General features: G+C 38.3%; 3 protein-coding genes and 1 long non-coding RNA gene across 4 annotated transcripts; 2 read left to right on the forward strand and 2 right to left on the reverse strand.

Annotated features, from left to right (window-relative positions):
* Window positions 1–1,517: 1,517 nt before the first annotated feature.
* On the reverse strand, window positions 1,518–3,238 carry LOC116182910. Its single transcript, XR_004147646.1, has 3 exons — window positions 2,801–3,238; window positions 2,361–2,738; window positions 1,518–2,302 (listed from the first exon to the last, which is right to left on the reverse strand). It is a non-coding gene; the product is annotated as an uncharacterized LOC116182910 (long non-coding RNA).
* Window positions 3,239–11,818: 8,580 nt separating this feature from the next.
* On the forward strand, window positions 11,819–13,608 carry LOC116182907. Its single transcript, XM_031503464.1, has one exon. The coding sequence runs from the start codon at window positions 12,146–12,148 to the stop codon at window positions 13,547–13,549; it is 1,404 nt and encodes a 467-aa protein (XP_031359324.1). The 5' UTR covers window positions 11,819–12,145; the 3' UTR covers window positions 13,550–13,608.
* A 690-nt stretch (window positions 13,609–14,298) lies between these two features.
* LOC116182908 lies at window positions 14,299–16,662 on the forward strand. The gene has a single exon (XM_031503465.1). The coding sequence runs from the start codon at window positions 14,299–14,301 to the stop codon at window positions 16,660–16,662; it is 2,364 nt and encodes a 787-aa protein (XP_031359325.1).
* A 1,078-nt stretch (window positions 16,663–17,740) lies between these two features.
* On the reverse strand, window positions 17,741–22,010 carry LOC116182909. Its single transcript, XM_031503467.1, has 5 exons — window positions 21,832–22,010; window positions 21,670–21,778; window positions 21,121–21,345; window positions 19,061–19,745; window positions 17,741–18,816 (listed from the first exon to the last, which is right to left on the reverse strand). The coding sequence occupies exons 1-5, from the start codon at window positions 22,008–22,010 to the stop codon at window positions 17,741–17,743; spliced, it is 2,274 nt and encodes a 757-aa protein (XP_031359327.1).
* Window positions 22,011–23,065: the final 1,055 nt, after the last annotated feature.

Consider the following 23,065-nt stretch of genomic DNA (forward strand, 5'->3'; position numbering starts at 1 on the left):
TTTTTGTTAACAAAGTGTATAAATATAATAAATATTTTGCTAAGAAATCTTTGATGAATACTATTTGTGCATATATCGCAAAATACGACTTAAGCCATTTTTATTATACCGATTTAGATTTTAGAGATTATTTAACATTGGCTTCTCAGGAATGGGTTGCATCGTTTATAATTGATTTATTTGCCCAACACACCATCAAAGACCATGTCAATTTTTCTTCGATTATGAGTACTGAGTTGAAAAACTTTAGCGTACAGGCCCATAACCCATTAACTCATCTTACCAATTTGTTATTTGAAGAAATAATATTTATCCCTATTATTGATTCCCACCATTGGTTGTTGTTCGTTGCTGATGGTAAAACTAAACGATTTCTCGTACTTAACAGCTCCCCAAATTCTTCAGACGCATATGCTCAGCGTTGTTTTACTTTGTTTACCTCAGTTTTAAATTCTTTACGTATTTCATCTGATTCATGGGAATTATCTACGGTGAAGCATAATAAGCAAAATGATGCGTACAACTGCGGAATATTCGTCATGTCTTATATTCAAAATATAGTTGTTAACAAAGGTTCTTTTCTCTTCGATTGTACTTTTGATCCCGATATATACCGTGTTTATGTTCAAGAATTTTTATTAAAGTCATCTTTGTCAATGGAAGAATATTGTATTCATTGTTCTCGAACCGAGCCTCTGCAAGCAAGTGAAGATTGTGATATCGATTGGTAACAGTGTGAAATTTGTCGACGATGGTCTCATTTTTTTTGTACCTCTCTCTCTTCTATGAATTTTCAAGAATGTGCTAGTAAGTCATTTAAATGTAGAATTTGTTCGGTTGCACATTAGATAACATTACAAGGTTCATCAAATACCATATCAAAAACTGTTAAGAATTATGCAAAAGTTTCGGCTCACGCCAACTGAGAGGGTCTGCATTTTAGGGCAACTGTTAGGAATTATGCAAGAGTTTCGGCTCACACCCACTGAGAGGGTCTGCATTTTTGGGCAACAACTGGTAGGAGTTATGCAAGAGTTTCGGCTCACACCCACTGAAAGGGTTTGCACTTTAGAGCTACCCCACTTGTAGGACTAAGAAGGTTGCGGTTTGACCAGTAGCGTTTCGCTACGGATCTACATATATATTTATTGGTGAAGGGTATATTTTGACCATGCCACATTTAAATGTTGGTATTGCATATTGACAACACTGCATGCAGTGACTTTCGGATTATTACCTTGCTCTGCTGTTGATTTGAAAATCAGCATGGGTTTAGTAATAGTTTGAAAGGACAACGAGAATTCGACGTAGAGCTTTTGAAATATTTAAAAATTATAATTAAATAGTTTATGTATGTAAAACTGAAAACTGTTTACTGCAGCGTATAGTAAACAATGCTTTTTGCGTAAGAGCATCACCTTGTCTAAGTAAACGTATAGCAAAAATAAAATGCTTCGTAACTTTTTTTATCTTTAGACATATTTTTATAAAAATTGGAAATGAAATAGTTTATTTAATGTAGAATCTAAAATTGTTTACCGCAGTTTATGGTTTACAATACTTTTTGCGAAATATTACGTCGACGATCATCACTTTGTCTAAGTAAACGTATAGCAAAAATAAAATGCTTCGTAACTTTTTTATCTTTAGAGATATTTTTATACAAATTGGAAATTAAATAGTTTATTTAATGTAGAATCTAAAATTGTTTACCTCAGGTTATGGTTTACAATACTTTTTGCGTAATTAATGATCTAGTAAATGTCCGCTTTGTTTATATGCATAATGGTTATGACGTCATCGTCGCTGCGCATAGTTCGTCGCTAACTTCCTACACGTATCCGAAGGCGCCCTGTCGTGCTGTTAAAGGAGCGCCCCGTGGTTCGGCTGGCCTTCAAGGGTGTCAATCCGACCATCCCGGTACGTCAGACGTACTTGAAACACAAGGGGCACCTGGTGGCGGTGACAGGGACGGTAGTTTCCAGCACACCGGTCAATCCCAAAATTGAGACGGGCAAATTCATTTGCAAAGTGTGCAGAATTATCAACACTGTTGATCAGCAGGAGTACATGGTAATTAAAAAGATGTTCCTAATAAAGAAAAAGATCGTCACCTCCATTTCATTTTTAGTTTACTTACCCGGCCGTTTGCCGAAACCCTGGATGCCTGAACAACAAGAAGTTATTCCACTTCGATCGGTACTCTTCCACATACGTGGACTTCCAAGAGTTGGGGATTCTACCAATTCCAACCAGCCAGCGCGCAATTGTAACATTCATTGTGAAGGGGGACATGGTGGATCTGACGGTAAGATATTTTAACTTAGTTTAAACTGTTCCAAATATTAATTTGTTCTTACTGGTTTTCAGATTGTAGAGACTTTTATATTTGTGGGGACACCCATTTGTGTGGCAATACAAACTACGTCCGAAACTGAAACCAACCCCGTACATTATCAGCGCGGCAACGAGGTGCCCAAGGCAATGTCTCATGACTACCGATTTTTGGTGTCGTCAGTGGAGCGCACTTTGCCGGTAGAGCCCCTGTCCATTGAGTTGATCCACGAGATGGCCCAAAACAACGACATGTTAGAGGTGGCAAGAAGAATTATCTTCCCCACCGTCTTCGGGTACGACATGGAATTGAAAGCGCTCATCCTCATGCTGGTGGGAGGGGTGAAAAAGACGGGGGACATCAGCCTGAGGGGTGACCTGCACGTCCTGCTCGTTGGGGAGACCTGTCAGGCGAAAACTACAATGTTAAGAAGGGTATGTATGCAACGCTTCTTGAAAAACTTACTGTAAAACTGCACCATTTCAGATTGCGGAATTCTGGCCCAACTCTACCATGGTGAACGGTAATTCCACAACAGCGTTCGGGCTGTCCTACGGAACTAGGAGCGCTGGGGGCAACTCGCCGAACTTGCACACGGGTGCCTTACTACAGTGCCCAGGCGGGGTCTGTTGCATAGACGAAATCCACAGACTGGACAAGAAAGCTCAGGCGATGATGCTGGAGGCTATGGAGCAACAAACCATATCAATGGCCAAGGCGGAACTGCATGCGGTTTTACCGGTCAGCTGCTCCATCCTGGGTGCTGCAACCCCAAAGCACGGCAGATTCGAGTTTGAAGTTTTGACACCACCATCAGGAAAATCTTGTAGGGGGCTACCATATTCCCTTTGTCGATACCCATCTCCTACTTCACTCGCAATTCGCATTTTGGTGGATTTCGCCAAAAACCCGGCACACAATAGTACTCGATTGTTGGGTACTTCTCATACACGAGAAAGGGACACCGCGGTTCGAGCTCCAAGAAACTTTGGACGCCCAAAGTGGACTACCCCTCGAAGCGCGCCGTGCAAAAGATGGTTCATTTCGCCCCTAGGAAAAAAAAACAACATTCCACCACGCAGGCGTTGACAAGATCTTTCCGACGGCACCAATTTGAAAACAATCGGAGAAAAACTGTAGAAGATAGAAGAAAAATCTCCAGGTTAGTATAACAACGCTCGGGGATGGCGCCCAGATGTCGCCGATAAAAAGCAGTGGCCATCGGTAGCAGTAACTCAGGAGCCGATAGTGCGGCTTCCTTCGGGCGAGAATCTCAAACTGAATCTGATTTTGCTGACCTAGGGAAGGATCGTCTTCGTGCTCGACGTGACGGTCCGCCATGAGGATAGACTACCTCGCTCAGCAACGAGCTGAAAAGCTCAGAAAATATAGCCGATTGTTACCGACCCTCCAGCAGATGCTTGGTACAGAAGTTGTACCGATTGTGGTAGGAAGGAGGTGGTTATTGCTCAAGGAGACAGTTAAGATCCTAGGTCGCCTGGGTATCATCGATCGAAAGACGTTGACGCATCGTAGTTCCATAGAAATCTACCACCGATTCATGAACTACAACGCCTCCTTCCCTCCCTGCGAGGAGACGGCCAGGTGGCAGTCTTGACGCTGTCGGCCGAAAACCTTAGGAATAAATTAGCCTCTCTCGACGTGCAGTCTTTTTATTATATGATCCTGTGATAAGAATGTTTTCTGTGGTCGCCGTTTCTTATTGGGGATTTGTAGGTAGATGCTCTTTGAACATGTGTACATTTTTCAATAAGCCCATTTTGGGCTAAAATATTTTCGAATGTATAAGACTTATTGGAGATTTGATCAACATTTTAAATGGGATGCCCTGACTTTTACTCATTTCCTTAATTTACAAATGTACTTAATTTGAATGACCATAGGACTAAATGGAACCGTTGTTTTAATTTTAGTTTTTTCGATTTTTAAAAAAATATACCTTCAGTAAATAAATTTCCTTTTATAAACCAGATGACACATGCTTTTTGGGTTAATAAGGCATTACACACTACGGAACAATTGCAATTGTTATAAAGTTTATACAGTGTGCTGCGGAATTCATGCTAATTTTCGCAGATGTGGAATTAAGAAAACTTAATTATTTTAATGAAACCCCCCTTTGTCTGTTCAACAATGGATTTAACACCGAAAATTGAGGGTAGTGTCCACAATAGCTGCACAAATTTTCGCCGAACTTTTCCCTATCTACAAAATTAGTTCATTTTGGACATAGGGATGTACATAATTACAAACTACTCTTTTTTTCTGTATAGAATCCTAATGCACAAGGAAAAAAATGATTTCCATTAAATAATTATTTATTATATAAGACGATAATGGGATATTTTAACCATTCAGTGAAAGATGTCAAATCACGAGTGAATTAATTTTCACGAGATGGTTAGTTTCCCTTTATCGTCGTGTATAATACAAAACTTTACTTTGTAGCAGAAGCCATATAAACCATTGTAAAGCTTCTGATAATTTTGAATTTAATTTAGACGTCAAAAATAGCAAACTTAAGTTCTACCGTCGCGATCATTTCCATAGAAACAGAATTGTCATACATTCTGAACGTCATGTTGTATCACGCTCCCCGTGACATTTGAAATAAGAATGACAGATGTCATTAGAATGCACAATCTAATGGTTAAAGTGATTACTTTATCTACCCACACGGTTAAAGAACGACTTAGCCTACTCCTTCAAACTTATTAAAATGTCATTTTAACATATGCTATTAATTAAAAAAATAAAGCTATAGCATTTGGAAAACTGTCAAGTTTATCTAATCTAGTTAAACTAGTGATAGAATAGAGACGCATGTCACGGGGGGGGGGGGGGGGCAATTAACCAGGTAATCTAGATAAACGAGACATCAGAATATCGCGGGTTAGCAATACACATAGGCGGGAAACATTAGAATTACACTCTTTTGAAAGGAAATATAAACCTGTCAATCGGCGAAATACAAACACCCTAACCCATAAAGCAGGCTATTTAAATTCTCAAGACTTTTTTGTATACTTGGGGAAACCCTTAGGTCAATAATAGTGCATTCCGAGAGCTGGCAAGTGGTAGAATTATAACGTTTTCACACAATTCATTATACGAGATACGTCTCACTGTGCCAAATCTAATTCAATTCAGGTATCTCTTTCAGCGTTCTCTTTTCACTTTTCAGTGTTCAACTACTTTTTCTTAACGAGTAGCAACAGAGACCAAACAGGATGACCGGAGAAGTACGAGTACATCCTAGAGCGCGTCAGGATAAATAAGGATTCCCAGTGACATCAGAGCCCCACAGGAAGAGAAAACCAGGATAGGAGCCAAGATACAGAAGCGACCCAAGGAAAAGGGAGCTAATTGACGACGAATTAAGGAAATAAGAAATAGATGTAGCTAGTCTACAAGAAACCAAACTAACAAGTGGGATGGCTGCGACAAGGAAGTACGACTGGTGGATAGGTGAAGGGAAGAAGGAGAGAACCAGCAGGGGTACGGCAATCGTAATCAAGAAGCACCGAGGCCTTCCTAATGTTTCAATTGGTGGAAAGGAAGATGTAATTAAAGAATCGGATTATATTTATGTATCTTCTTCACAAAAATCCTCTCCCAAATTTGTAACAAGCGTTTTAACCAAAAATACTAAAATATCGTCGAGCGAATCAAATTCCCACCACAAAATATCATACCTTTCGCAATATGGACCAAAATCTACGAATATAAAGAAGGGGCGACGTGAGGAGTAAATGTTATGAAAAAATATATCCTGTATGTGGGTTATCTTCTAAGTACCATAAAATCACCTAAGTATCTATTAGGGCTCAAGTGCAAAATTTACCTGCACAGAAAATTTGTAACTAAAATTGTACGAGCAGGAAAAACTCATCATACTAACGAAACTCATCGAAGTTATCAAGGGATCTTAGACAGCTAAAATCGGTACGGAACATATTGTGAAAAATTTCTGGTGAACAAAATTATAAAAAACGCCTACTAGATAGGCACATTTTTAAAAGATTCAAATAAGGAAATAAAATATTAGATTATATATTCAAATGTTGTAGGATCCTACCCCGTACATACAGCGAGTACCCTGTATGCGCTTATTCAACAAACAGAAGCGGTTCAAGACGTGACAATACTACATTTTTCAAACGAGACGAAAAGGAGGGGAAATGTGTCAAGCGCATGGGAAGACGAAGATGGCAAGAAAATTCCCGTTTTAGTTGAGGAGAATGGAATTATTATTTGCAAAAGGGACAATCTTGTTTTTGTCCTTCGCGGAAGCAAGTCGAATTTTTGATCAGTTTTCATTTTTGCTTTGTGTTAAATTTTTGTGATTTGTCTACAGGTATTTATCATCTTTTTATATTGCTTTTGAGCTACGACACCTAATTCCTTCCGTGATTGTCTTCGACTTTCAACTGTAGGCTCGAAACCCCGAACGAGGGGCGACGCTACCTATCTTGCAGGGGCGAGATTATGCTAATCAAAACTCTTCGGTTTAGAATCTATGTGTGATGTATTATGGGTGGCGATTCAACAATTTCCACATATTACGGTTAGTTGAATTTGCTTACAAGGCCATGTAATTTTCCATCTTGTTTTTAACATAACGACTTTATTGCACCAAAGACGAGTTACATCCTGTACTCTTCACCCTTTCTCAGGATTCAGGTACCTGCTCCTACCTGACCCATTGTCCCTAAAAACTTGCTTTTAACCTTGAGTGTAACCAACATTGTGCATATGCATTTACTATCTTTGTTAACTACTCCTTAAACTTTTACAAAATATTTTGTTAATTAACTTTTGGACTGTTTTAATCAAACTGCAAGGTTTTTCTTCGTCGTACACTTTTTACCCTTGGCAATTACTTTTGCGAGAGTACGACATCCGTCTGGCTTTGCTTACATTAACGTACATCAACTAAAGGGGGCTCTGCCTTATATGTTTGATCACGTGCCACTTTTCAAATTTAAGCGGGAAATTGTTTAGGTTTGGAGGGAATGGTCATTCGTGTGCCCATTTTTAAACGTTGCCGGGTTGACTTTATTTCCGTGTTTTTGTAGTGTGAAGTTAGCCTAGAACCTGGAGGTTAAGTACACTACAATCTTTAAGTTTTGATCCATTTTTCTTCGGACTGTAACATCTACATTTCCGGGTATGCTAAAACATGTTACTTGCCATATGTATGCGGGTGATATACAATTATATCTTTTTATATAATATAAAATGGGTGTTTTTTGATCGCTTGTAAACATTTTTCTATTGGACTGATTTTGTTTGTCAAAATTTTCCGCACACTAGACTAATAGTAGAAGACCGACACTCCCCCCCACCACTTTCTGTGACGTCACGGAGACCTTGGGTTTTTCCCAAGGTCGTGGCCTTGGGTTTTTCCCTGACCTTGGGTTTTCCCAAGGTCGTTTTTCCCAAGGTCGTGGCTTGGGTTTTTCCCAAGGTCGTGGCTTTGGGTTTTTCCCAAGGTCGTGGCTTTGGGTTTTTCCCAAGGTCGTGGCTTTGGGTTTTCCCAAGGTCGTGGCCTTGGGTTTTCCTCAAGATCATGGTTTTGAGGTTTTTCCAAGATCGTGACTTTGGTACAGGATCATGGTCTTGGATCCTGGGGCAGGGTTGTGATTATGGATTCTGGATCAAGGTCGTGGTCTTGGATGCTGAGTTGAGATTGTGTGATTTGGATTCTGGGATTTGAGTTGGACTAAAATTGTGCTCTGGGATTTTCCTAGCGAATTTAAAAGAGAGAGGTGTAGAGAAAAATAAGAGATGTTGTATTACAAACCTAATCTAAGTACATACTCTTAGAAAATGGTAATCCATACATTTCAAATTTTACAAAGAAGAAGAAGAGGAAAAAGCAAAGCGAGAAGCAAGCAAAACAAGAAAATATTTGTGTACTTACTTTTTCTTAGTTTTTGTTTGAAAATCCTTGTTTTTTCCAAGTTTATCACACACACACACACACACACCCTAACACATAAGAAAGAGAGATGCACAGATTAGCACTGTATAATTACGTAAACTGCAGTAGATTATGCGAGGCTAATAAAACTTGTAACAATACGTTAGGTGATGTTAATGAGTCGGTAGTCAAATACTAACTGAAATTAGAGCGTGCATTTCTTATTTGGGTATTGCAATGGGTTTCCTCAAGTCATGGCCTTGGACTATGAACTTGTCGTAGCATTGGGTTTTTCCCAAGGTCATGATCTTGGACTTTGACCTCGAGTTTTTCCAAGGTCGTGGTCTTGGACTTTGACCTCGAGTTTTTCCAGGGTCGTGGTCACGTAGTCGACCGCTATGCTTTAAAAAGCGTCGCGTCTCTCTGCTAAGCATTATTGTGTTCCAGTATCTGTGTCATCTACACTTCATACTACAATGTAAGTACCAGTTTAATTCTTATTTTCAATTTGCTTTTTTTAAAATTTGAATGATTGCAATTCTAATTTTATTTCTAGATGTCTTCGTCAGCATCACCAACGTTTCAGTCCAATGAAAACGATCGCAAAGTTTTTAAAAACATTACAAGAGATTATTACAGCATTGAACCTTCAATAATAATTCCGAGTGTAGCCGTCCCAATAGACAAAGAGCGTGAAACAATGTTGCTGCTGCAAATGTGTATGGAGGAAGAGCGTACTCAATTATTGTGCGAGGTAGCTATTAACCTGAATAACAGCGGTACGAAAACACTGAAGATTGGTCTGGATGTTTTTAATGATTTCCGACCCTGTGTCAAAATCGTGAGCCACGATACGAGAGGTGTATATTTTTCCAGTAGCAACTTTAATCTATTTATGGACAAACTAGAAGACATCATTGAAAGTGTGCGTGCCATGGAGGAGGAGGATTTATTTAGAATTTTTTATGACGTGCATTTTGAGATTCCAGTGTTACAACGACTACTCGCTATGAGAGAGTTTTTGAGGAAGAAGATAGAAAGTCTGAAAATTAACGATTCTAGTTTTAAGAATTTTAGGAATAGAGTTGTACATATTCTTGATCAACGCAACCAAAAATATGCAGATTATAATGATCTGGCTTTCGCTTTGAATAATGACGACAATTTAATATTAAGTGAATTTGTTCACAAGTTTCCTCATTTTTTAATTAATGAAATCCATGATTACATGGATTTTTGTACAAATAAAATGTGTATAAATTACGTTGTTAAAGTTATTTTATTCAGTTTGTTTGCATACTTCGACGAATTTACAATGGAGAATAAGATTTATCCCCCCTTTAGTGCAATCGTAAGTGGACCAAGCGGATCTGGAAAGAGTTATTTTGTTGTAAATTTTCTTAAAAATGTAGGAAACATCTGCAACGTAGTGTTTGAAAGAATAGTATGGCATTACGCTGAATGGCAGGAATTGTACGACGATTTAAAGGGTATTGAGTTTCATCAGGGACTACCTGACATGTCTAATTTCGATGGTTTAAAACCAACACTGGAGATCATAGATGATCTAATGCGTGAATCAAATGGGTCCATGGTAGACATTTTTACAAAAGGTTGTCATCACCGAAATCTTAGTGTATTTTTCTTAACCCAAAACATATTCCATCAAGGAAAAGGCCAGAGAGATATTTCTTTAAACACTCATTACATAATTCTATTTAAAAATCCTCGTGATCGTGCACAAATTAAGCATTTAACTCGACAAATTTTACCTGAAAATTCAAAGTTTTTAGAGGAAGCATATAATGATGCCACATCTAAACCACATGGGTATTTATTATTCGATTTAAAACAAAGTACACCGGATGTATTCCGATACAGAACGTCGATTTTCGAAGAAGACGGCGCGTGTGTAGTATATACCCCAAAAAAGGGTATTAAAGGTTTAAATCTTGATAAATTAGGCATTATTAATTTATAATGTCTGCAAAGCTGACTAAACACGCAGAGTTGCTGCGTGCTCTCGCAAAATTGGGGCCTAAGGAGCGTCAAGCCTTAATAAAATGTTTGGATGATGATCAAATTCATTGCATATGTGAATGCATTTACAATACTTTAAAAGGTAAAGCTGAACTGAATGTTACAACATCCCCTTCCGACTTTTTGCGGCCAATATTGCTTGATGTACTTAGTTTTTAAAATGAATAATGTTGCCACTAGCGATTTTGTAAACATGTTTAATGATAACTTAAAGTCTAACGACGACATCATCCGTTTATTGTATACTGCTACGTTTTGTAATATAAATTTGTTTAAATTTAAGGGTTGATACTAATAAAGACAAGTTAAAATCGTTTAAAGATCGGTTGATTTTTTATAAAAAAGCATCCCTTTTGAGTGAGGTTCATAAATATGGTTATTATGGAGCCTACTGATTTTTTTAAAATAGTTATAGCTGCCAGAGCAAATACTTTTGCCTATCCTAATTTGAGTTAAAAACTCCAAAATCTTTTGCGTGACAGATACTGCATGTACCACCAGGTACTACCAAAAAAGAACTGCCACGGTATTTGACGGATGAGGTTACGCACTATCGGTGTATGCCTTATTGTAAAACTAAGATGTAACAGCGTATAATGTTAAGGTTTGCATCAATCTAATAAATGTCTGAAGTTTTAAACTCATTTGAAAACTTAGAAACTTTTTTATTTATCATCATATAAAAAGTTAAACCGAAAACGCTTGCAAGTTGAACGTATTTCAAACATCTTCCTAAAACCGAGGTCAAGGATTTTTGCTTTTAATTACTTGCTGTTAGTTAATTTTATCAAATTAGATTTATGCAATTTCTAATTACACTACGATCATCAATATCAAGTCAGATTCATTAAATAGTGCTTTATGTTATTCCCTAACATTTGAATTAAGTGACCTTCGATTAGCGGCATGCAATTTTTAATCGTCATGAGTGGATTTGAAAAATCCTAAAAATTCCTACGATACTCATAATGACTATTTGTGGCATATCGTCAGCTTAATTGTAAAAGCTCGTAACTCCAATTTTTGTGAAAATTGCATTTTAGCACCATCTGACGGACAAAAATGAATGCTATTGTTAAGAAAAGCTGGCAAGTCCATAAAAATTCGACATTAGAGAAATCCGGTGCCGACAAGTTCCTCGAATGCAATTGCTCGAAATCAATTGCTCGAAATCATTTGCTCGAAAATCAATTGCTCGAAAGTCAATTTTCTCGAATTACAAATTCCTCGAACGGCAATTGCTCGAAAACGGTTTGCTCGAATTAAGTTCGCAATTAACTTAAATTTATGCATGCGTGATCAAGTGAAAGGTCTTCCATACGTTTTGCCTATACTATGCTTATACCTAAAGAGATGTACTTCACATCCGTTCAGTAGTGTGGTCATGATAATGAAAATAACCTGAACATAAAAAGTGAGAACATATATTGTTGATTTGGGTTCTTGGGTTTTAAAAATTAAAAAAACAAGTGTACATATTGGTGAAAGTCATTCAATATATGTAATATGAGGTATGCACCATAATAAGGTTTTCTTGGAGAAAGCAAGTCATGATCAGTTAAATGTAATTAATGATTATTCATCTTCTCACGAATGATTTCATTATGTTAATCTGCATTAGGGTTTTCATTAGAGTGTATAATAATTGCTCCGTAATTATCCTTAGGTTAATGAGATGGTTGTTATTAGAAATGATGGTTATTCCTAATAGGTGATTAACATCAGAATGCTTACAATGAAATTTGGAAGGAGAAATTCCCTATAAATAGCCTAGTAACCCAAAAACGTTTGTTAGTTCAAAATTTGAAAGCTCACAAGTGAACATGGCGTTAGAGTTCGTGTCCAGTGAGAAAGGGAAATCCAAGTTGTTTTTCGAAAGTTTTTTGTTTATCAAGGATAAACAAGTTGATACCAAAATTTATTGGAAGTGCGAGCACTCCAAGAAAATGAAGTGCAAAGCTCGTGTGATTACGGTGAATAACTTTGTGTCGTCAAGCAATAACGACCACAACCACAATGCCGACGCAGCGCAGCTGGAAGCCAATAAGGTCATGCAGAAAATAAAGGAAGACGCAGAAAACACAAGAGATACACCTCAGTTCATTGTGTCCCAAGCTTCTGCTGGTTTGGGAAATGCAGTTGCAGCTAAATTACCAACAGTCAACAATATTAAGCGGACCATTAGGAACGTCAGAGTGAGAGAAAACGTTGCACCGGCCATACCAAGACATCGGGAGGAGATCATTTTCCCAGAAGAGTTTACAATTACCACAAACGGCGAACTTTTTCTCCTGCACGATTCAGGGCCAGTAAATGACAGAATTCTGATTTTTTCAACCGCACGTAACATCAACCTTCTGGCGATGTCCCAGCATTGGTATGCCGACGGCACATTCAAAGTAGTTCCACCGCTTTTTCTACAGCTCTATACCATCCACGGGATAAAAGACCATGTAGCTATCCCTTTAATATATGCTCTTCTACCAAATAAGACAGAGCAAACCTACTTAAATCTTCTTCGAGAAATAAAAAACCTACTTCCAGCTGATGATGCACAACCACAGACCATCATGACAGATTTCGAAGTAGCAATGATAAATGCCATAAGAATTGAGTTCCCGCAAACCATACATCGTGGATGCTTCTTTCACCTCTGTCAAAGTATTTTCCGACACATTCAGGAAAATGGCTTAAAACGGGAGTACGAGAGAAATCCAGAAGTTGCGTTGACATTAAAACTGCTTCCAGCCTTGGCATTCGTTCCACCTCAAGATGTAATTCCTGCTTTTGAAGACATTTGCGAGCAAAACATTTTTTCTCCTGAACTGCAAGTTATTGTTGATTATTTCGAAGACACGTGGATCGGTCGCCCTCAACGACGTGGACGGCGCCCGCCCCATTTCGCGATCAACATGTGGAATTGTTTCGATGCCGTACAACATGGACTTCCAAAAACAAACAACGCAGTGGAGGGATGGCATCGAGCTTTCCAAATGCAACTGTGTGCAGACCACCCAAACATCTGGAAATTTATTTCGGCATTAAAGAGGGAGCAGAGTATAAACGAATTACGAATAGAGCAACATATCAGCGGGCAACCACCTACCATCAGTCGTAAGGTATACCGTGATTGTGCACAAAGACTTTTAACACTAGTAAATAGTTATGCACCTGACATAAATATATATGATTATGTTCGTGGAATAGCACATAATATATCATATTGACAACATGTAATTTTTGTTTTTCATAATATGTACCTTCCTAACTGTATCACATTCCTATATTTAGCAATATATGTAAGCATTACTTGGTTGTTTGTGGTTTTCTTATATTTACAAATCAATGATTCGAGTTAAGGCTATCTCACAACTTTATCTTTCGAGTAAAAGATATTCGAGGAATTGCTGTTCGAGCAACTTACAATTCGAGCAAAATTTCATTCGAGCAACTTACTTTCGAGCAATTGATCTCGAGCAATTGGCTTTCGAGCAATTGCATTCGAGGAATTTACCTAGAACCAGAGAAATCACCATCAGCGTAAAACACGTAAATCCATACGTTTTAAAACTGACATTGTAAAACACGTATCTCCACCTTACTCATTAGTAAGGTTATTGTAGTGTAAACATGCGGTGTGGTGTTGCGCTCATTTATTGATACTAACTACTTTTGCTGCACTAAATTAATAGTTTTTGGAAGTAGCTAAGAGGTAAGTTGTAGCCTTATTGCTTTTGTTAAAATTTATCAGTTCTGGGAGTGATAACTCTGTAAAAAATCCCGTTAAAGTCTTAATTTGGATTTAGGAGTTTTACTCTTTTAAGGTATTATAAATTATTTATTAATTTAACGGAGTTACGATAAATTCTACTTACGAGCATTACAGACTTATTGTCATAGAAGAAATAATTCTAAGATAAGGTTTCTTGGAAAGACAGTATAACTAATCAATTCATTGCTTCCGTGTGTTTACAGGATGTCGCGTGGAAAAAAGTGCGTCAGTTTGGCTTTAGCCGGAGAAAATGACCCTCGGGCCATTTTAATGAGTAAGGCAAGTTCAATGGTGTCAACTTCTACCGGCGGTTTTCAGAAATTGTCCTATGATGATGGTTTACTTTTTGAGTCAGAGACGGCGATTGATATTATGAACACCCCAATTATTATAGAAGATTTCAATAGTGAATTACTAATAGACAACAACCAGCACGATTTTATAATAGGTACTACCAACAACCAACAGACAATTCCAATAGCCTTAAGCAACAACACCTGCGATGTCCGTAACCAAAATAGCGAACCCCCACCAGCTTCCTTTGATGATGCTGAAAATGATGCAGAATTTTTCCCTGATAGTGACGAAGAAATGGATCAAAATTCTTCAGAAATTGACATTAGTGTCTTGCAGGATGATGAAAGCGACGCACCTATTAATGAACAAGTACAATCAAGAATTGTTGAAGGGGATATACTACGTGAGAAAAATCTGGTGGCGTACAGTGACACTGAAAGTGACCAAGATGCCGTAGAAGATGACATACCGGAAACTGAGATGATAGAAAGTAAAAGAAAGAGACGTAAAAGACACGAAGTTAATGAATCTACTTGGAATTCAAGAAAAGTGAAACAAGATAGAGAGAAAGGTTTGAAATATTGTGGCAGAAAGAAAATAGATGGCAAATGGAGATACAATGTTAAAAAGGATGAAAGAGTGCTTAAAGATAGATGCAAATGTATTTTGACAGATCAAGGGGCGTTAAGGTGTGGAATGTTTACAGAAGAAGACCGACAACAAATTTTTAAAGAGTTTTGGTCAATGTCATGGAAAGAAAAAGAAATATATACTAAACTATTGGTTACTATGAAATTAACATCGAGAGCAAGGGGCAGAAAAGTAGAAAACAAGTCAAGAAGAAAATACACAATTGAATATTACTTAAGAAGACGCGAAGATAGATTAAAAGTTTGTAAAAAAATGTTCACAAACACACTGAGTGTAGGTGAGTGGACGGTCCTAAATTGGAAGAAAAGGAGTGCATCAACCTTAATATCTAAAGACACCGAATCAGATAATGACAATTCAAAACCACCGACACATAATGAGCAACCAGAAACGTCCAATCGTTACACACTTAGACAGAAACCGTTTGCAACTCGAATTGAGTCCTTGGACAACTTTTTTTCCAAATTACCTAAAATGGAATCACATTACTGCAGAGCAAGTTCACAAAAACTTTATCTAGAACCTCTGTGGAAATCCAAAAATCAGTTGTATCAGTTTTATGTAAGTGAATGGTGCAAACCGAAAAATGAAAGACCCTTATCTTTAGCCACCTTTTTCCACACTTTTGACCGAAAGAATCTTAGCCTGTTTCGTCCAAAAAAAGATGAATGTGATACCTGTGTAGCTTACAAGACTGGTAATTTAACTGAAGAGGATTATGCCATTCACACAGCCAAGAAAGAAGAGGCACGTGCCGAAAAGGAAGCGGATAAAAATAATGAGAAGTATGTATTTACGATGGATCTACAATCCGTTCTTCTTGCACCTAAATCCAATGTGTCTAGCTTGTACTTTAAGACAAAATTAATGGTGCATAATTTTACAGTGTACAACTTAAAATCGAAAGAGGGCACCTGTTATTTGTGGAATGAGACAGAGGGCGCACTCACTTCACACGACTTTTCTTCTATAATCGTAGACTTTCTCTTAAAATCACTTCCAGTAGATAACGACAACAATAAAATCATTTTGTACAGTGACGGCTGCACGTACCAAAACAGGAACGCGATCCTAGCTAATGCACTTTCAAATGTTGCCATCCTGTATAACATTACAATTGAGCAAAAAATTTTAGAGAAAGGCCATACACAGATGGAAGCCGACTCCATCCATTCCACCATTGAACGTCACCTAAGAAACAAAAATATCAACGTACCTGCTGATTATGTAGATGTTTGCAAAACCGCACGTCAAAATCCAAAACCCTATACAGTTTACTACTTAGATCATAAGTTTTTCAAAAATTTCAGCAGTATTCAGTTCTACAATTCCATTCGACCTGGAAGAAGCCCAGGAGACCCAGTTGTGACAGACATCCGAGCACTGCAGTACCAACCAGATGGTGTTATTTGTTACAAATTACGCTTTCCCGATGAATGGACTCCACTGCCGATCAGAAAAAACAAGAATCTATTGGCTAAACCAATAGTCGATTTGCCCCATTTATATAAGGAGAGACTTAAAATTAAAAAAACAAAATATCAACATTTACAATTTTTAAAGCAAAGTTTGACCGCAGATTACCACCTATTTTATGACAACTTGCCTTACGACGATTAAATTAAATTAAATTCTTCGTTTTCTTTGATATTATGTAGTTCTGTTTGCGTTTAAGAATAAAGAATTTAGTTTGACAATATCATTATTCTCAATTATTATTCCCAAAACATTAATTAATCATACCACGTAACTCCACAATTGTGCCTATTTTTTTCACACCAAAACACGTAACTCCTCTATTAATGCTTCTTAAGCTAATTTTTACCTATAAATCAAAATTGGAATCTAATCGTTTACTCTAAAAGGTTTTAGTAAGCACAAATGATTTTAAAGGAAAATTAAAAAAAATAAGCAGTTTTTTGCTTCCCCTGAAAAATTTACTATTTAGGAGTTACGAGTATTTACAATTAAGCCGACGATATATAAACCCCTACTGATTTTTATTTTTTCACACCCGTAAACATGAACGTCCAAGTGTTATTAAATGCGCTGAAAATCTCTCTCCAGCACTCGCTTGAGGGTATTGAGCGCCTCCAAGTAATCGAGGAACAGAGATGCAGGGCGACTGCAAACTCGTCATCGTCGTCGCGTGTTAATGAAGAAGATAGGTGTGAGACAACTGCTGCAGAGTCGTCGAGATGCAGAAGATCATCATCATCTGCATCGAACAAGATAAAATTACAAAAAAATGGTAACTCATGGAGAGTGGCGTCGCCTAACCAGCTGTCAACAAAAAAAAGACGACGTAGTACGATGAAGAAGTGTGGTGGTGGTGCTGCTACTAATTTACGGGGAGTGCATCAGCACCAGAAACCGCAACAACAACAACAACCGGAAGAAGGAGAAGAATTTTCCATATTAAGAGAGTTGCTGAAAGATAATAAGGTATCATACCCTATACCTCAGCAACAGCCGTCGCAGCAGCAGCAACAGCAACCGCCAGCGCCAACGCCTCCACCTTGTAATAACAGTAATGGGGAGGAAGGGGAGGAGGATCTATCAAAACTCCTGGAGGAATTTCTGGTGGCTCAGCAGCCTCTACAACCCCTCTCCATGGATGTAGAGAAGCTAGAAGATTTTTTAACATTTTTATAATAAATAATAATAATAAGAAAAGATTAGTGTTTTTTTTCCGTTTTTATTCCTTATAACCAAACGGTAAAGTGTCGAAGTTTTCAATCCTTCGCCGTTTAGAGTAACTTATTCTATACTGCTTGCTTTCTGGTCTACTTATTACATTATAACACTTATCTCTAACTATTTTCCTATCATTATACACATAAATAGAGTCCTTACTATTACTAAGCACCATATCTTTCATCGATTCAAAGTTTATAATGCGCGAGTTCTTATGGTTTAACGTTATACCCTTCACTTTACATACGGATTTAATAGTCTGATCACTGGTGGAAAACACATTATAACTATAGTTTTTCGGTCCGGCACTAACAAACTCAGTTATATAACTTCCTTCACCGTACGCTTCCAGTTCATCAGTCATCTCGCCTAAGAAATCTCCACAAGGAGGGTTCCAGTCGCCAGGTTTTGCCACAAATATTATACTATCTGTATCGTAGTATAATACCCGACGACCCAACTTCTCCAAATAACTATATAACTCTAGACGTGCATGAGCTGTCGTGTATGCGGCTATGGGCACATTAATGGTTTTTAGGGGTTCACCCTCACCCTCAGGTCGATCCCAATTTACAACTACCACATTATCATTAACTGGTATAATGGATTGTACCTGAACCAAAGGATCTGTAAACAATTTGAAAAAATCCTTTGGCTCATATACAATAGTAGACTGAGGTAAATTTTCACGCTGGCCAAACTTGCCCCAAAAGGAATTCAACATCAGCTTGGCTAGATACCTTAAGCCTGGATTTTTTTTGATATTAGAGAAATCGAGTTGAACTCCTTCTCGGGCAAAGTAGTCGCTGATATATTTGAGTTTTTTCGCATTTGTAGTACAGTGACTAGGCCAACCTGAGGCTTCTTGTTTCAGCTTAAGAAAGGTGTCAATGTACCTGCTGAACAATCCGCCTTGTTTAGTCTGTTTATCGTACACATTCATCTCATACTCCCAAATTTCGAAAACATCTAAAATTTTATAGTTTTTAGCAATAGCCTTACGCAGTTCGTCCGCCACAAACGTTCCAACAAAACTGCGTTCGGCTTCGCTATGCTGACATTCTCCTTCATTTAGCTCTGCGCCACAAGTCCTACATAGCAGAAACATTAACTTGCCGTGCATTTTTATAGGTAAAACAGGGTGAATAGAGATCAGAGGGCGGTAGTACTCTGCATTTAACTAAACCCTCCACCGTATCTAATGAAATGTTCTTACAAGCTAAATTCCCTACGTGAATTTTAGGGTGGCGTGTGGGGTATTTAAAAATTTTATTAACGTAAGGGTATAACGAACACACGTCATAATACATTATTTTCTCACTAATCCCATCACACTTATGGTAAAGTTTGCTGGCATTAGTGCGACCGCCGTAAAACGCATCGCGAGGATTTAATGGCTCGTCATCTTGATCTCCTAAATTCTGAATAAACGCTTTTAATTCATCGTTTACAACTATTAATTTCTTAAAATCGCATTCGCGCATTTCCACTAGATTATAGCCGCGCTCGCGTAGAAATTTAGACCGTGCCGCCGTGTTTTCGTTTCGAACAAACATGGAATTATTTATATCCAATTTGGGATCAATATTGGCTTGATTGGGGAAACATTCTTCGCACCCGTGCCAATAACATCCCTGAAACTCGTAAACGGTATTTGTTTCGGCACAATAACCGTCGACCTTAACACCTTCAGGCGTTTTGAATTCGCGTGCTTTTCCGGCATGCTGTATGGTCACGTGCTCGGAATGTTCCACCCAGCGTAACCATTGTATTGCCACTCTGGATTGTTTATCGGCCCGTCTGTAACCGCCTTTCGGAATCAGTCCAATTGTATTCTCTTTGAGGAAGTTTCGGCGGAACACCTTATTGCATGCACTTGGAATTGTGCATGCCTCCTCAAAAGGATCGACTTTATTTTGGGTAGTGAAGCTCGACCAGAATAGAATACAACCTTTAACCAAAATCTTGACATCCATCAGACAATATTTCACAATCTCTTCGCTCATCTTAAAAACATAATTATTCTGGGTCTCTGCCGCGTGCCAATTTAAAAGTTTCTGCCTCTCTTTTTTCGACATCTGATCGATACAATAATATTCAGGCGCTGGCAGAGGACCCTCATAATTCTGATTTTCGGATGTGTTAAAGAGATATGGGAAATATCCCTTGGATTCGGGGAAGTTGAAAGTTTTGGGAAATGCCGAGAGTGCTAATGGAGATTAATTTTAAGCCATTGGAGATGACTTTGGGTCTCCACCGGGAATTATTAGCTAGCATGCATCTAAGCACAAAACATCCGTCGTACCCCTTCATGTTATGCGCTATACATGTAACTTTAAATTTTCGCGCTTTCTCGGCAACATAGGAAAGAAACGATTCTACAGGGTCCTCCCTGAAAATGTGCACTCTATCGCTGCACGTCGGACATCTCTCATCCAAATCGTCGGTGCGCTGCGTGCATGCAGAACAAACATTCACGGCCACGCATAGATTGGGCTCATGCAGAAATCGATCGTTCATACCGTTCAACAACCACTCTTGCATACATTCCAAATCGTAAAAGATAAACATAGAGGGTCTACCTTCACCGATGTCACCCCGGTCTTTATTGACGGGCATGTAACAGAGATGGCCAGTAGGTTTTACATCTCCGCAGGTGTAACAATAGCTGTAACCGCATCTATGTTTACCCTTTACCTCAATGGTTTTGAGACACTTTAGACATCTATGTAATTTTTCACATAGCTTAGTGTCCTTGTGATTTTTTAAACATTCTTGTCCGTAAAAATCTCTCTTGCAATCATTGCAAACAATTTTAGGGTTCTGAATGGAACACGGTGGATTTTGATGACAACAAGGACACTGGTACAAACAACGAGCGTAATTTTTTTTCTTATTATAACGCTTTCTGCACTGTTCGCAGAAATAGCCGCAAGTAAATGCCGAAGTTAAACTAGTGATGACATTATAGTGTTCGTCTTCGAGTATTAAATTTAAAACTAATCTACCCTGCTCCCTAGGACCCTCAAAGTAAACAGAGTCACCTATTCGCGAGTTGTAAACTACGATAGTATATGAAACTAAATGATTTTGAAATGCTTGAATATATTCGTAGCTACCGCCCTGACTAAGGTCTATCCCACTATCTTGGCAGAGTTGTATGGTTCGTCGTTTTAATAATGGACTATCCGCAAGTTTCATACCACAACGCATAGGGTCATTATTTCTAAAAGCTATTGCTAGGACTAGGGCACGAGCTAAACAATTGTTTTCGTCCATTGGAGTCGGCACAACAACAATACCGCGATTTTTGGATTTGCAAAAATCCTCAAATTTCAAACCTGTTAAGTTTCTGCGCCCATAGCCAACAGGTACAGTTACTCGATCCACATTTAAAGTTAACAAGTCATTTGAAAAGAAGCTGGCGTTACTTTGCAATACCTTTTCTAGAATTGACATCAACACTTTGACTGAGAACTGGTCTACGCGTCGAAATGACAGCCCGACGGGTTTTTCTGGATAATTTGGATTTCTTAAGGTAACCCCGACACGATCCGCTGGAGCGGCATCCTTAACGATGTATGAATGTAATTCTTCGAATGCATTCTGTAAAAATCACATATTTGTCACAAACAATGCTAACGTTAAAAAAAATTTTTACCTGCAACCAAGTCAAAGGATTATCTTTACATGTCTCATCATTGAAAGTAAATCTCAACGATTTACATGTCGTGTTAAATTTCTTTATAAATTTCGTATTGGATTCTCCTGTTATTTTAATATGTTTGAATGGAGATGAGGAAGGCGGAGAAGAGGAAGAAGAAGAAGTTTCCATACCTAAACCACCCTGCATAGGGTCGTCTTGCTATAATTAAATAAGTGTTGTCTTATTATAGAAATTCAATCCAATTCAAATTACAAATCACATACCTCGGACAAATCACATGCAGCATCCTGAGTCAAAGCACGGTTAACAACAGAAGAGGTACTTGGTTCTTCAAGACTAAACATATTGGCAACGTCTTCTTTATAAGATGATCTAAAACGCAATATGATAAGTACAATTCAATTTAGGTAGAAAGAATAACTTACATTCCACTAACAGACTGAACAGCGGCCACAAACTGATCATACACATCCAGCGATTCGATATCGTCACCGTCAAACGTTATCTTATAATTAATGAGATTATACGCCTGTAGAAGTCCGTCAGCACTTAATACGCCACTACGCCATAAACCCAAAATAGTATTCGCGTTTAAATTCTCCATTGTGAACACAAAGAGATAAAAGACAATAAACAATCACGATAAAGACACACACTGGAACACAATAATGCTTAGCAGAAAGACGCGACGCTTTTTAAAGCATAGCGGTCGACTACGTTACCACGACTCTGGAAAAACTCGAGGTCAAAGTCCAAGACCACGACCTTGGAAAAACTCGAGGTCAAAGTCCAAGACCATGACCTTGGGGAGGTCAAAGTCCAAGACCATGATCTTGGGAAAAACCCAATGCTACGACAAGTTCATAGTCCAAGGCCATGACTTGAGGAAACCCATTGCAATGGCCTCGGGAAATACCCAAATAAGAAATGCACGCTCTAATTTCAGTTAGTATTTAACTACCGACTCATTAACATCACCTAACGTATTGTTACAAGTTTTATTAGCCTCGCATAATCTACTGCAGTTTACGTAATTATACAGTGCTAATCTGTGCATCTCTCTTTCTTATGTGTTAGAGAGGGTGTATGTGTGTGTGTGTGTGTGTGGATAAACTTGGAAAAAACAAGGATTTTCAAACAAAAACTAAGAAAAAGTAAGTACACAAATATTTTCTTGTTTTGCTTGCTTCTCGCTTTGCTTTTTCCTCTTCTTCTTCTTTGTAAAATTTGAAATGTATGGATTACCATTTTCTAAGAGTATGTACTTAGATTAGGTTTGTAATACAACATCTCTTATTTTTCTCTACACCTCTCTCTTTTAAATTCGCTAGGAAAATCCCAGAGCACAATTTTAGTCCAACTCAAATCCCAGAATCCAAATCACACAATCTCAACTCAGCATCCAAAACCACGACCTTGATCCAGAATCCATAATCACAACCCTGCCCCAGGATCCAAGACCATGATCCTGTACCAAAGTCACGATCTTGGAAAAACCTCAAAACCATGATCTTGGGAAAACCCCAAGACCACGACCTTGGGAAAACCCAAAGCCACGACATTGGGAAAAACCCAAAACCACGACCTTGGGAAAACCCCAAGGCCACGACCTTGGGAAAACCCAAGGCCACGACCTTGGGAAAAACCCAAGGTCATGGA

This window comes from Photinus pyralis, unplaced genomic scaffold (genome assembly GCF_008802855.1).
Source record: "Photinus pyralis isolate 1611_PpyrPB1 unplaced genomic scaffold, Ppyr1.3 Ppyr1.4_unclustered_Scaffold8022, whole genome shotgun sequence".
Classification (NCBI taxonomy): domain Eukaryota; kingdom Metazoa; phylum Arthropoda; class Insecta; order Coleoptera; family Lampyridae; genus Photinus; species Photinus pyralis.